The following is a 14,052-nucleotide window of genomic DNA, read 5'->3' as shown; positions in this document are numbered from 1 at the left end:
AAACCGTACACTAATCACCATCACAATAGTCATAGTGACAGTGTGATACCCATTGACATGTTCTATAAGGATTGTATCTGTCACCCTTAACCACTTCTAGAGTTATTCTTTCCTGTTCTACAAGAAAATCTGGACCTGCCCCACAAGGGCCCTGCAGGGGATGCTGTGGCCTTGGTGGAAAGCTGACTCCCTGTGGCTGGGCTGCCCTTTGCTCTGTTTCAGATTTTGATCGTGGAATTAGGGGGTAAGCCCTTCAGCTGTACGAGCCTCTCCCTGGAGCAGTGGCTGTGGTGTCTCTTCATAGGGATTGGAGAACTTTTGTGGGGCCAGGTGAGCGTGAGGTGCCCTCTACAGGTCCCCAAGGCAGCAGACCTGTCCTGTATGAATGTCACTAAGACATATGGCTACAAAGGGTTATGAGCAGGTCGCACAACCAAAGAACATCTTCTTCGGGGTGGAGGAGACATGGCTCAGGCAAGAGAGGACCAGAGTTTGAATTCCAGCACCCACATCACTTGACTCACAATCACTTGTAACTCTAGCTCCTCCCCTCCGTGTTCCTCCTCCACAGTTTCAAGCTCCTTTCGTCTTGGGGTGCCAAGTTAGGGTAGCCATCATCTTCATTTCAGGGGCGCTAGGTTCTTTGCCCGTGCCTAGAGACTGAAAAATGAAAACAGAGCCTTTTCCAAACAAAAGTGGAAACTTTACATTAAAAATTAAATCTGAGGATCTTAAAAGGGGAACAGTTTATAGGGCAGACATCATGCTAACGAAGCAGCAGTCTGGCCAGGGGCTTCCCCACCCCAGCCCACCTCCATCCCCCTACCCCCCCCCACCCCCAGACCCCTCCCCCCCATCCTCCTGTACATCTTGATGGCTGGTTGAGCGCCCAACTCCCAGGTGAGATAAACCAGTCCTACAAATGCTCCAGAGAGGAAGCGTGGCACGCGGGTCAGCACAGCCTCTGGAAACGGCTGGGCTTGAACCACCTTTCTCCTTTTCACAAGCTGAGCAGCCATGGGCAGGCTACTTAACCACTCCATTTATCCCACATAGGATAAAAATTATCACTAATTGCTGTTAAGTAGTAAACAGTTACTATACAGAACATATGATGCCACCTGTTAAAAGTGCTCCATGACTGTTACATTAATTACGATAATGTCACCTTAGCTAAGGGTTTCATCCTTCCCTTCTGGGCTGTTGCCTACAGATGTCAAGTCTCTGCTGAGAATCCCTTAGTGCCCTTTCACAAGCTAAGGATAGGATTCAGGAGGGCAAGATTAACTCTCTTAGCTAATTGTCCTCCAATTCCTTTCTCAGTCCTTCAACTCTGTATGCACAATGTGCCTGTCCCCCAGCTTGGTTTGCCCCAGGCCCCACTTCTTCCCACTGGGTGCCAGCTTTGTAGTTCTGTTGTCTTAAAAGGCAAAGGTCACACTGGGACAGAAGAACCCAGCCGGAGACAGGGCGTGAGTGTAGCGAGGCCCATGGCTGGGAGATGACAGGAACCAAGTCCCCTTCTGTGTGTCTCTGAATGCTGGCACCTTCCTAAGAGTTGACAGCTAGAACAGCTGGTTAGTCTCCTGGGTAGACTGGTGCTTCTTGGTGCTGTGGTGGTGGGGAAGTCATGTGGCTGACTAGCCTCCAGAGGGCCTGGCCTAAGCCAGCTAACATCTTTTCTTCTCCGATTTGCCCACCTCCTTTTGCTGCGACTGCCCTCAGGTCATCTCTGCAATACCTACCAAGTCTCTGCCGTTCCTGAAGGAGGCTGGCCTTGGCACTATCAAAGAGGAGATTAAGGGTGTCGAGGGACTGGATGAGATCGATCTTGCTGAGGTGGAGCTGCGCCGAGGCCAGATCCTCTGGTTCCGTGGCCTGAACCGGATTCAGACTCAGGTACTCTGTAGTGGCTTGTCCTCACCCTGGGAGGAAAACTCTCCCCATCGTGGGAAAGGGTAGGACAGCAATAGTTCCCTGCATCCAGCACCGCTACCCCTTCCTGAGACTTGCTGCTCCTTAGCTTCAGTGCCAACAGGGCCAGAGAGGTCTGTGGAGGATTCCTCCAGGAGGACAATGGGCCACTGTTCACAGAGTTCCTCAGCCGTGGTCTATTCTAGCTCCACTCTTGATCCCAAGACAGGGAATGTGTAGGCCTTCCCTGCCTTGAAGGAATGAATAAAAGACCCAGATTTTATTACATTGGAAGGTACAGTCAGCATCCCTGGCAGTCACGTCGTGATCTCCGTGCTGCTTTTGTGGTGAGAGCTGTGGTCTGGGGAGGGCTTTGGTAAAGCAGCTCACCTTCTTACATCATCCTGCCTTGATTCAAGGCCTCTCTGGGGAATCTGATGATTCAGTGGCTATAAACAGCAGTCTGTCGGTGCCTGGTATCTTTGGAAGGATTCAGACTTGCTTCCCAAAAAGGAGAGGAGGCTGGTTTTTTCTTCTTCTTACCCGTTTCCCTTCTTGTAATTTCTGAACTGGAGTGCAAGTAAGTCCCCCGCTTGTAGCCCTGACTGTAACACTTCTCCCCACTTTCCACACACAGCTACCCTCTGGGTTGAGCAGGCTGGCCTTGCCATTGATACTGCGTTTTCCTCTGCTCTCACCCCTCAACCCTTTATTGTTTTACTCCCAAGATTGCTGAGCAAACCATTAATTCCAAGATCCCAAGGGGACTCCCCTGAGTAAGGCCCGTTTCTTCCTCCTAGTTGGCTAGAGATCTCCGTAATATTTCATTTTCAAAAATTGGCCTTCAGCTTGTTTAGAAAATTGCCTGGCCACCTGCCTCCCCTCCTAAGTGCACAGGGAAGACAAGCAAACTGCACACTCTGCTCACCTATCTGATGGGAAGTGTCTTCACCTCCCCGAGCAAGACACCAGGTATGAAAGTGGGTGAGACTCAAGTAGGAAGGAAACCCTTGGGCTCCTTTCCTCTCTCTCGCAGGAAAGGAATCGAACATAGACCAGACCAGCACAGACAGCCTCATGATGTCAGGTCCCTACCTCCGCCCACCCACCCACCCTCCACTGAGTCCCCTGGGTACCTGCAGGTCTTGGCACCTTGACTCCCACCTATAAAGCCCCAGTTGCTGCCTTTTGGGTCTTCTCTTTTCGAAATAACCTCTCTGCTTTTCTTCCTTTCAGGATCACCTGCCTCCTTTTCTTCTGTGGGATTGTCTTTGCGTTTTGTTTTATTCTGTTTTCCTAGCCAGGATCCCTGGTTCCAGAGCCTCCTTGCATCTTGCCAGTCTTCCTTGTGGGGAGCTGATATTCGTGGGCCTCCCTTTTCCTTCACTGCCAGTTTCCATTCCCCTGCCCTAGCCCCTCTGCTGGATCTCACTGCACACACAGCTTTAGGCACACACTTCTTTTCCTGCTAGAGCATAAGGTAGCTGGGCCAAGATTTGAGGCCAAGCATGGTGGTACATATCTGTAATCTCAGCACTCAGGAGGCCGAGGCAGAAGGATTCCTAGTTCCTGGCCAGCCTGGGCTATATAACAAAACAGATTAGCAAAAGCCTAAACTTGGGCTTCAAGGGCAGCCTATCAAAGATGCCACTGAGGGGAGGGGGAGAGAAAAAAAAAAAAAAGAAGAAGAAAAATAAATTTAAAAAAAAAAAAAGAAGAAGAAAAGAAAAAAGCCCGGGCGTGGTGGCTCACGCCTTTAATCCCAGCACTCGGGAGGCAGAGGCAGGTGGATCTATGTGAGTTCGAGGCCAGCCTGGTCTACAAAGCTAGTCCAGGACAGCCAAGGCTACACAGAGAAACCCTGTCTCTAAAAACCAAAAAAAAAAAAAAAAAAAAAAAAAGATGCCACTGACAGGATCCACCCATCCCGTTGTATTTGGCACCAGCCTGAGCAAATGAGGCTGGGTGTGCTAACTGCACCTTCCGTGTCTGAAGCCCTCCCACCCCACCAATTGCTCAGCCCCAGAGGGATCCTAACAAAGCCCCTTGCTGTCTGGCTGCTGATCCAGATTGCCCATCCCATTGCAGCCTGTGTGGTAGGAGATGTCCCTTTTCCCCTGATTTTAGGCCGTTCTTCCCTTCACCTTTACCCTTTAGTTTGGGGAAGGTAAAATCACTAGAAAACAAATATTTAAAGAATTAAAGGGCTGGACTCTGAGAACAATAACTGCAGAGTGCAATTTTCATTGTGGACGTTGGCCCTTGTAACACTGTGAGCACCTAGGGGCTGGCACCTTCCCTGGGGCTGGCACCTTCCCTGGGGCAGCCCTCACCCCCTACTGCTTCAGCCCCCAGCCCACTGAAACAGAACCGTGCACACGTGAGGGAAGTTTGGTCTCCCCTAAGCATGTCAAGAACAGGAGCCTGACTTAGGTGGCACCTGCCTTCCCATCTTCTAGGGATGCAGGACAGGGTCAGCATCTTTCTGGTCCCCAGGGGGTATTCCTAAAAGGATCTCAACCAATCTCTGAAGGATAAACAAATCCTTTTCTATTTGTTCCTTAGTACTTAGGGGTCAAGGAGAAGGGTAGTAGATTGATTAAGACCCCAGACTACTGCCACTTCTGGGAAAGTGGTGACATTAATGGCCTCCATACCTGAGGAGGAGCAAGCTGAAAGCCCTCGAGGCCTGATCTGGTAGGCAAGTAGGCAGACAGCTGCAACCTCCCTAGCACCACCTGATGCCAGTGAAGGTCTCCAGGGCAGAAGGAGTGCAACGAGTGGAATTCTGCCTCACAATCCTGAGCCCCACAGCATCCAGAGGAAGGGTCGGGAAAGACACCTCATGCAAACTAAGCAGCTCAGCCTAGGAGTCTTTTCACCATGGCCTCCTATATGTGGGCTGCTGCACTGCACATCCTTCTTTAAACGGGTTATTTTCCTGGACATTTTGCCAAAATAATAATAATAACAATAATAATGATGATGATATTATTATCATTATTATTATAACTAATTCATTGACTTAGTTGGTAAAGAGGCTCCAGAGCCTTAAATTTCACTAATATATACTTTGTTTCTGGTATGTCAGATTGCTTGCCTTATTTTTAAGGGTACAGGTCAAAATAATGAGTAAGCTACTGGTCTCTGTGTAGTGTATGTGTTGGGGGGCCGTTCTTTTGCATTTTAAAGGCCTTTGGACAACTGTCCAATCTAGGCTACAGGGAAAAGAAAACGGAATCATACGTGTCTGGGTATTTGAAAATCCAAAGCAAATAGTTCCTTAAATGAAGTGTGATATGCAACTAACCCCATCCTCACCTGTTGCTCTGGGTTTGAGGGGTATCTCTCTTGCTCTCCAGCCCCTTTTCCCCAGCCCTCCTGACCCTGCCTTCCTCTTCCTTCTCTCTTACTGTGGAGCGAAGCTGTCTCACTCTCTGATTCTTTGCAGATCGATGTAATTAACACATTCCAGACCGGAACCTCTTTTAAGGGAGTCCTAAAACGACAGACCATGACTGAACAGCCTGATGTAAAACTGGCTCCTAGCTCCTATTCAGCTGCGGTTGCACCAGTCAAAACTTCCCCCTCCATCTCTTCTGCCGTTCCATCTCCTCCCATGGGCAGTGAGTGAGAGTCTGTTACAATGCATGATTTGCTAAAGCAACCACAAGAGAGCACATGGCATCCACTTTAACCAACCGTGGTTACCTGTCCTTTGGGCTTTTTTTTTTTTTTTTAAACACCTTTGATCTTATGGCTTAAGGAAAGAAAGGAAAAAAAAAAAAATCCTCCTCTGATCCTGGCTAAAAATCAGGCTGTATGCCTTTTCATCTTATTTTATTTTTAAATGTTGGAAAGTTATTAAACCTTAACTATTTTAAAGACAATGACCTTGTTTTCTGACTGTTCCTCTGCATTGCCTCCTGTTTCTTTTCTTGAGTCGCTTTGCTTTGCTTTGCGTTGCCTCCGGTTTTGCTTGTTGCTTTGCTCCTCTCCTCCCCTTCTGAGTCTAACTCCACCTCTTTAGATATGAGATTAGTCCCACAGAAGACCTAGGAACTCTCCTCACTTTGGAGAAAAGGAGCCTTTGCCCAGGGGTCCTTAATCAGGGCCTGTCTTAATGAAGCCAATACTGAGCTTGTTCACTAATTCCTGTCCTTTTGACTACCACTGGCAACAAATGCAGTAACTAGACTAAAAAAAGGAATTTAGTTCAACCTATGTTGTTTACCTCTCAGAGACGACTTTAAATGCGACTCTAGTTCAAGAAGCGGTAGTGGCACACGCCTTTAATCCCAGCACTCAGGAGACAGAGGCAGGCGGATCTCTGTGAGTTTGAGGCCAGCCTGGTCTCCAAAGTGAGTTTAGGACAGCCAGAGCTACCCAAAGAGATCCTGTTTTGGAAGAAAAAAACCTAATTAATGCACATATGGGTGGCAGAAATAAAACTACTTTTTGGTCCATGTGGTGGTATGTGGCACCCCAGCTTTCAGGAGGCTGAGGCTAAGGCTGAGGGTTATAAGTTTAGAAGTTTTTTAAGAGCCTCCTTTTTCTCATCTTTTCATCTAGTTTGATTCTTCACCAGGCAGCCCCTTGTATTGTATTTTGCACATTTCCGTTTCAGGAAACCCTCACTGTCCAGACTTACTTAGCACCTGTCACGCTTCCACTTGAGACTTATTGCCCTCGCTGGTAGATTGTTGGACACTTGCTAATGCCTTCCTATTTCTGGTTGGTTTTACTTCCCCGAACTGAAAGCAGAATAGAGGCGGTCAGTATGCTGTCTGGCGAGGGAGGGTCCTCCACCATCACACATATTCCAGGGACTTGAAATACTTGAGTGTGAGTGTCCAGCCTGTCCCTCCTTATAGCCAGCCCTAAGTCGCATTGCCTGTGGGTCACATGACTGTGGGCCAGGTTTTCCAGGCTTCGGTTTGGTTTTGCCTTTTAGCTGCCCAAAAGAATTGGGAGTGGAGGTGGGGCTTACCGTGATACCAGCTGTCTCTTTCCGCCCAAAGGCAGGCTGGAAGGCACCAAATAAGTCTCGCCCTGCAAAGTGCAAAAACCTCTCACTCTCGTCCTTCCACATTCCTCTCTTAATTGCTTTTCTCTCTTAGTTCTGCCATCCCCCTTCTAACTAGTTTCTGTCCTGCTTAACCATTCATTCCTCTGATAGAAAGGGCTAGTGCTGGCTGCCCCAGGGACTTAGGAGACCAGTGGGCTCGGAGGAGCTTGCAAACCACAGGCCTTGAACCCCCAAAAGCTTAGACCAAAGAGGAGGTAGAGCACACTTGCTCTCTCTCAAGCGCGCCCCTCCCTCCGAGGTCCTAGGAGCTGCAGTTGTGTGTTTAAAATGTTCTTTCCCATTCCGAAGTGCTATAAGCGGCTTCAGCTGTGCCTCTGATCTCCCTGAGGTCCCCAAGGCTTCCCTCTGGAAAGAAGCCCTGTGCCTCTCTACTCCTCCCTAGGAAAGGAGAGTAGAAAAATAAAGTATTCCAGTGGGGAAATGGCACCTTTCATCAGATCTGCACTGAGCTCTCCAAGGTATGCCTGGTGGTCCAGCCTGCTTTAGGCTCCTGCCTCATGAAGGAGTGAGTTATCCTTCAATCAGCCCCTCAGGAAACATTGCCCAGAGGTCTTGAGAAATGATGTTCAAGGTGGCGTAGTGGGGAATGTGTGACGTTTTCCCCATGCCAGCTGCACCAGCCTCTCCTTGTCCCCACATACTGCTCACACACTAGGCTCCAGCCACAGAGGATGCCAGCCTTAGATACACTTACTGTTTGACCGACTATCCATCAGCACGTGGTCTCTGAACCAGCGTTGGAGTTAAACAGTCTGGCCCAGCCCCATGCCTCTATCCCTCACCCTTTCCCCAACCCCGCCTGGGTCAGAAGGTTCTCCCCAGTTCCCTGACTCCTTGCTTGAGCTTCCTTACAGGTGGCTGGCTCCCCGTAGTCTCTAGAAGTCCTGCAGTCTAACTGGATGGCTGTTCTTTGCTTCCCCCAAAGGTGGCCCTATTTTCCCCAGCTGCCTTCCCTCTTTACACTCTTTCTCCTTCATCTGTTGCCCGTAAGAGTGTTAATTAATAATCACCCCAACAGGGGAGGAAAAAAGCTGACAAACAAGCCCCAGACCCTTCAACCCAAATTTTCAAAAATAAACTCTTTTTAGAATGGATTTCACATATAATCGTTGCATTAAAGTGTCCAATTACTTAAAAAAAAATAACTAGAAGATAATGAAATAGCCATAGATATAACGGTACCTGCCCCCCTTTTGGACTGAGGAATGTGGAGGATGCAACAGCAGGCAAAAATACTGCTACTGTACCTACCAAGGAGAGGTGGCTTTGGATCTGTGCCCTGGTCAGGGTATCTATACCAAGGCTAAGGGAGAAGGCATTGAGTTTGAGCTCACTAAAGCTAACTTGTCTTGCTCAAATATTTCCAAGTATAGGTTACAGAAAACTTGGCGCCACCCAAAGGTTAGAAGGAGCCTCCAATCTGCCTGACTGTACCCAGATCTGAACAGAGGCAGCCTGTCTGGTGAAGCCCACCACCAGATGGTCAGTAGAGCCACAGAAGCATGCAAAGCAGGACCTCGCTGTCCTTCCACGAGGTTCCAGATGCCTTTGCGATTCTTGTGTGTGCTGCAGCGTTGATCTGACAGTTGAGTGGCAGAGTCCCTTGTCTTCTTCCGTGACTGGAGAGTCATGGGTAGGTCTGTAGCTATAGAGGAGAGAGCCCAGGGAGGGAAAGCCTTAGTCTGAGAAGACAGAGCCAAAGTTGTGATGGTAAGGCTGCTGGAGGCACTCGCTTTGAGGGAATCTGTGAAATTATGAGAGGGCCCCCCCCCCCCCCGGGACAGGAGATCCAGCTGGCTTATTTGCCTGATGGTGTGTATGCCGCTACCTCCATGCTCTTGCTTCTACTCTAGGGACTTTTTTTTTTTTAAACAGCGGAAAAATGAAAGAGACCCTTTTACCCCAACTTCCGCTACTACTCCATGACCTTCTCCTGGCCCTAACAATTTCTCTTACATCACTCTCGTATCTTTTTTTTTCTGAGGAAGAACATTTCTGAGCCAGACTAGGATTGACCACTTCCCCTAACAAAAAAACCAGCCTACAACCACCTGCCGTTTCTGGTTTCCCTTCTCTGTTCTCTCTGACATCCATCCCTCCCCAACACCACACCCCAATCTCCCAACCGAGATTCTAAAGCCACGCTGAGTGACACAGTTCAGAAATGTAGAGTTAACAAAAAGCAAAACAACAACCGCAACAAAAACACCGAAAGAATTGGCACTTTTACGATTACACAGAAGCTGCTCGGCGTTGGTTGCAGTCAGCCTTTTCTGGACTCCTAACTCATCAAGTCCCGTCTTCTGTGTAATAGGATGAAAACTGACAGGGCAACCTGTTTGTCCATTTACCCAGGAACACTGCAAAGTGTCTCCTGTCTTCATTCTTTCCAACTGGCCTATCAGAAAAGCCACTCATTTGGAAGCCCGCCTCCTGGCAGCCGTTTTGTATTTGCATCTCCTAGGGGAGGAGAGCATGGAGAGGAGGCTTTTGTGGGAAAGGGGACCCAGTAGAGGGAGGTTGTGGGATGTAAAGATGTGCATGGACGGATGGTTAGGGACTTTTAATCTCCTGCATGCTGTTGGAATGAAGATTAGTTTGTCTGCCTGTGCACAGTATTCATGTTCACTTGTCACCCAGTGTTTATCATGTGCAAATTGGTGAACGTTGGCTTTTGAAAGGGCGGGCGGGGTTAAGCAGATAACAAAACTACAATGTGAAATTTCCTCATCCTACATTCACCAAGCACACCTCAAGACAGAAAGTCACCTGTGTGGATTATCATTCGAGTTCATTCATTTCACGTCACCTAGTTTCAACGTGCTGCCCTCTGTCCAAAAGAACTAATGAATGTCTTGGTTTGATTTCATTTTAAGAGTAGATTGTTTGGGAATGCTAAAATTCGTTTTGTGTTACTTTTTGGAATGCAGCTTTTAAAATGTCTTTATTGTCTGCCATCATTCACTTGTGCTTGAGATCTCAGGCGTGTGATGTGATGGGTTGGGTTGTTGAGCCATTATGTTTTGAAGCTGGGGTTTTCTTTCTCTCCTCGAACCACTAATTTTTCCTGTTGTTCCACTTGCTGTTTCTCACCTCCCTATCTCTTCATCTTCTTTCTTGTTCCCCTGGTATAGATCAAAGTGGTCAGAGTGTTCCATAATGTCCATGGTGCCATGCACAAACCCAGGAACCAAAGCTCCATCCACAACTTCATGACCCCACCTGAATACGCCGCAGATGATGAATGTCCACCGTCATTCGCGGAAGACCAAGAGGAAGGTCCTGACCAGGTTCCTAAGGCGGGGACTAAGGTGCTTCTGTTGGATGGAGAGGCTGCTCCTAATGACAACCAAAACAACAATGCCGTGGATAGCAACCAAGTGCAAACTGTTGCCTCCCGTTCCAACAGCCCTCTGCAGAGCCTGGAGACATCAGTTTGAACTTCCATTCTCTGATTCCCATCCCTGCTTTCCCTGTCTCTTTTGTCATCTGTCCCATCTATAAGGTGATGATGGGACTTGTCACTGTTATGTCAGCTGCTCCTAAGTGTGAGAGAACCCCCACCTGACCATGAAGAAGCAAGAGCACAGACCTACAAGGATTCAGTCAAACCTTGGGCAGGCAATGGGAGATCTCCTCCTTAGGTATATCAGTTGTCATTTTTCAAAAAATGATGATATAGTCCTCCTGGTCCCACCCAACTCAGTCTCCACAGCATTCCCACATGTGTCCCCACCTCCCAACTTGGAAATTTTATTCTCCAAGTTTCTGCCATTTACAAGCTAAGCTGTGGGCTCAGGGAGAGACAAATGCCCTGTGTTTGGGTTTCAGTAGAGAGATTATTCTCAAAACATTTTTTCCTGTTTTGAAAATGTCCACTCTGAGCCCTCCAGCTCTTTCTGCCCTTCAGTCTGGCATCCCCAAGGTTCTTTGGATCTTCTCTGATCCTTATCATCCTTCCTTTTCCTCTCTTTTTAAAATTTTTTTATTTTTATTTTAAGTTGTGGTAATTAGAAGAATGGAAAGGACATGGACAAGTTGAGTCAACTTTGGCCCCTTCTGGCCCCAGCAGAACCTTTCATTTTTAAAGGCAGGCAGATTTCTCTCCTAAAATGGTCTTCTGGAAGCAAATGAGCTGATGAAATACTTCCTTGTTGTCACCAGGTCAGCTCCAGCTTCTGAATATCTATCCATCTTCTTGGGTGTGTAAGGGTTTTTAAGTGCCAGGGAAATCAGACATGGCCATGAAGCTTGCGTACGTATAATGCATAGTTTTTACTATGGGCCCGAGCTTCCTCTTTGTCTAGAGAGGCAGCAGAAGAGTGAATGGGGCATGGCCCCACCTCCTAGCCAGACAAGGAGTTTCAGGACCAACATGGGGGGCAGGCCTAGGACCAGAAATCACTGAAGCAGACTACTTTTGAGGGTACTTGCCAAGATTCTTTCAGGGCAGGAGCTACCGTTGGGGGGATGAATGTTAAAAAGCCTCTGGGAAGGGCTAAAGAACCAATCTTCCCAGGATCTGAGAAACCTCTCTGAAGGCTAGGTGCCTGAGTACCAGCTTTGACATTCCCTTCGCTTGCTTAATTCCATACTTTGTTGTGTTCTACAACATATTCCATCTCTAAGGAGGTTCCCCAACTTGTGCACATATTCCAGTGTTGAAAATGTGTAGCCAAAAGAGGAGGCTCCCCAACAGTGCACTGATTCAAGGAGCAAAAGGCCCTCCCTGGAAAGCCCCCGCCTCCTCCCTTCCTTGCTTTCACACACCCTCTCTCAGCCTTCAGAGGCAGCAGCTCCACTCCTGCCTGAGAAAGCCTGTGCCTTTCTGCCCTGAACACTGCCCAGAGCACCCTCTTCCCCACCTGCCTCTCAGGAGCTGGGAACTTCACCAACAGGGACTTTGCCTTCCTGGGACAAGGTGAAGACACCATTTCCAGATGCTGCCTTTGTATCCCCAGTGTGCTGATTTAAGCATTTGTGTGCAGGTGGATTGACTTTATTAGGTCAGTGAGGCCCGCCTCTCTCTTTCTAGGAGGATGGGAATAAGAGGGGGTGTAAAGGCTCATGAGAGGTGTCAGGTTTCCACTTGGGAAAGAAAGGCAAGATGAACCTGTCCACTCCTCGGATTTTCTTCTAAAGATCTTCCTCCCTCCCCACTTGTCACCCAAGCTGCTAAGATTGGGTGAGTGAAGAGACAATTGCCATTCCATCCCCATTGCAGCATTATCCATCACTATAGGAAGTAGGGGAAAGGTTTTGGTTTGGATTTTATAAAGCTTACACATTTCAGCAATCTTTCCTTGGAGGCGGGGTGGGGGGCCTGGGGGAAGCATCTCACTCAAGGTGTTAGTTATTCAAATAAAAATATTTAAGTACTTTAGAAGATTTGATTACCTCAGATCATTTTTAAAAAGCAAGCCAATAACAAGCTTCGAGGGCCATTTTACCATCCTTGCTCCCAAGGCTCTTGTGGTGCCTGACAGGCTACTCTGAGGGCTTAAGTCTACTTTTTCAAAGTCAACAGGTTTGTGTGTGTGTGTGCGTGTTCTAGTTTCCATAGTAAGAGAGAAAATAGAGAAATATTATGCAAAAAACCTATAGTTTTCTTTAGATCAGAAACTGATATTTTGAGTCAGCCATATATATATATATATATATATATTGTTTAAAGACTTTCAAATAAAGTGCCGTCATGTAACACCGTGGAGGGGAGCACACAACCAGCTGTTTGACATGACAGGTGACTCAGTATATTTGTAATTGGTTTAAAAAAAAAAAAAAACAATATACCACACTTCCTTTCTCCAAACAGCCATCTTTATATTTAGGGAAAAATTTGTTGGGTTCTAAACTTTTTTAATATAAATTTTGTTGACATGGAATTGAGTGAGTTCAAGTGTTTCTGTGCATATGTTTTTATATGTTTTTTCTATTCAGTTTCAGTGATCCAGGTGGCAGTGAGTAAATATGACAAAAGTTAATAGCACTTTCCCCTAAATGGTGCTTTGAATTTGAAAGAGGTCTGATGGGGAGAAAGAGACTATATCCTAGATCCGTCTTTTGATAAACCTAGAAAGAGCCTGCAGATAGTGAGGAAAGCACCTGTAAAGAGTCTCCTGGGCTTTGAGGAGATGGGTGTGTGCTGCCATGGAGAAGGAGTGCCAGGCTTGTTGGTAAGCAGGGCTGAGGATCAGTTGGGTTTCTGTTTCTGGAGGGATTAGCTGGCAGAGCAGGAGCAATAGCTTCTCTCCTGGTCGGCAAGGCTACTCTGATGTGGGGTTCACATTTCTTTATGCTTCTTTCACTTCCTTTTCCCCCCTGGAGTGACCCCATTCATGAGTTTCCGTGTATGGATCTGAGTTGTGACACCTTCCTATTTTGTGTACTGCAGCAGATGGGAGACAGAGCTCCAAGTTGGTAAAGAGAATACAACAACAGTGGCTACTTCTAGCTCCTCCATCTGACAGGTTCAGGACTAGGGCCTTCTCAACAATCCTTCGCTGTCCTTTAAAGTACTTTCCCCATCCCAAAAGATATAAGAGAGACCAGCTAGACATCCTCTGGGCACTTGTGGGTTCCTCAGGTTCGGTTTTCGTTTTGCCTGCAAGCTTTAGGGGAGAGCTGCTCAGTTTAATCAGAGTGATTACCTCACTGCCGAAAACCCAGAGGGGCCCTGGGACTTGAGTGTGCCAGAAACCTCTCCTGCATTGCTCCCTTTTTTCCTATTCCCCCTTGCCTTACAGTTGACGCCACCTGTGGTACCATCCCAATCTGCACATCTGATCACCTTCTGCGTCCAGGGCCCGCCCCTTGGCACTGGTGAGGGTGGGCATTGACACCGCCTGCTGTTCTAAAGCCATTCCAGCCTCCTCCTTACAAATAGACTAGGTACCCACCTTCCCTTCCATTTAGCTCAGAGCCAGAACGTTAGACCTGCTGTCCCCTTTCTTCTTGGTTGGGAGAGGTGAAGGGAAGTGAGCTTCCTGAAATGGAAGCAGCCTTTGGTTCATGTTTTCTCCCCATATGTATATATGCCATATGTAAAT

The 14,052-nt window shown here is 47.7% G+C and overlaps 1 protein-coding gene across 3 annotated transcripts in view; it reads left to right on the top strand.

Annotated features, from left to right (window-relative positions):
* Positions 1 to 10,973, top strand: part of Atp2b4 (ATPase plasma membrane Ca2+ transporting 4) — a 96,456-nt gene extending 85,483 nt beyond the window's left edge. The window contains exons 19-22 of one of the 3 annotated variants that reach the window (XM_051147416.1): positions 223 to 330; positions 1,726 to 1,899; positions 5,366 to 5,473; positions 10,138 to 10,973. In XM_051147416.1, the coding sequence (XP_051003373.1) occupies positions 223 to 330; positions 1,726 to 1,899; positions 5,366 to 5,473; positions 10,138 to 10,443 (696 nt within the window). In that variant the 3' untranslated portion in view covers positions 10,444 to 10,973. Of the gene's footprint in view, positions 1 to 222; positions 331 to 1,725; positions 1,900 to 5,365; positions 5,541 to 10,137 lie in introns of all 3 variants that reach the window. The other 2 variants (XM_051147415.1, XM_051147414.1) reach the window with 2 other exon arrangements.
* The last annotated feature ends 3,079 nt before the right edge of the window (positions 10,974 to 14,052 follow it).

This window comes from Acomys russatus, chromosome 6, assembly GCF_903995435.1.
Source record: "Acomys russatus chromosome 6, mAcoRus1.1, whole genome shotgun sequence".
NCBI lineage: Eukaryota > Metazoa > Chordata > Mammalia > Rodentia > Muridae > Acomys > Acomys russatus.
Note: the sequence above shows the minus strand (reverse complement) of the source record. Positions and strands in the feature narration are given on the sequence as shown.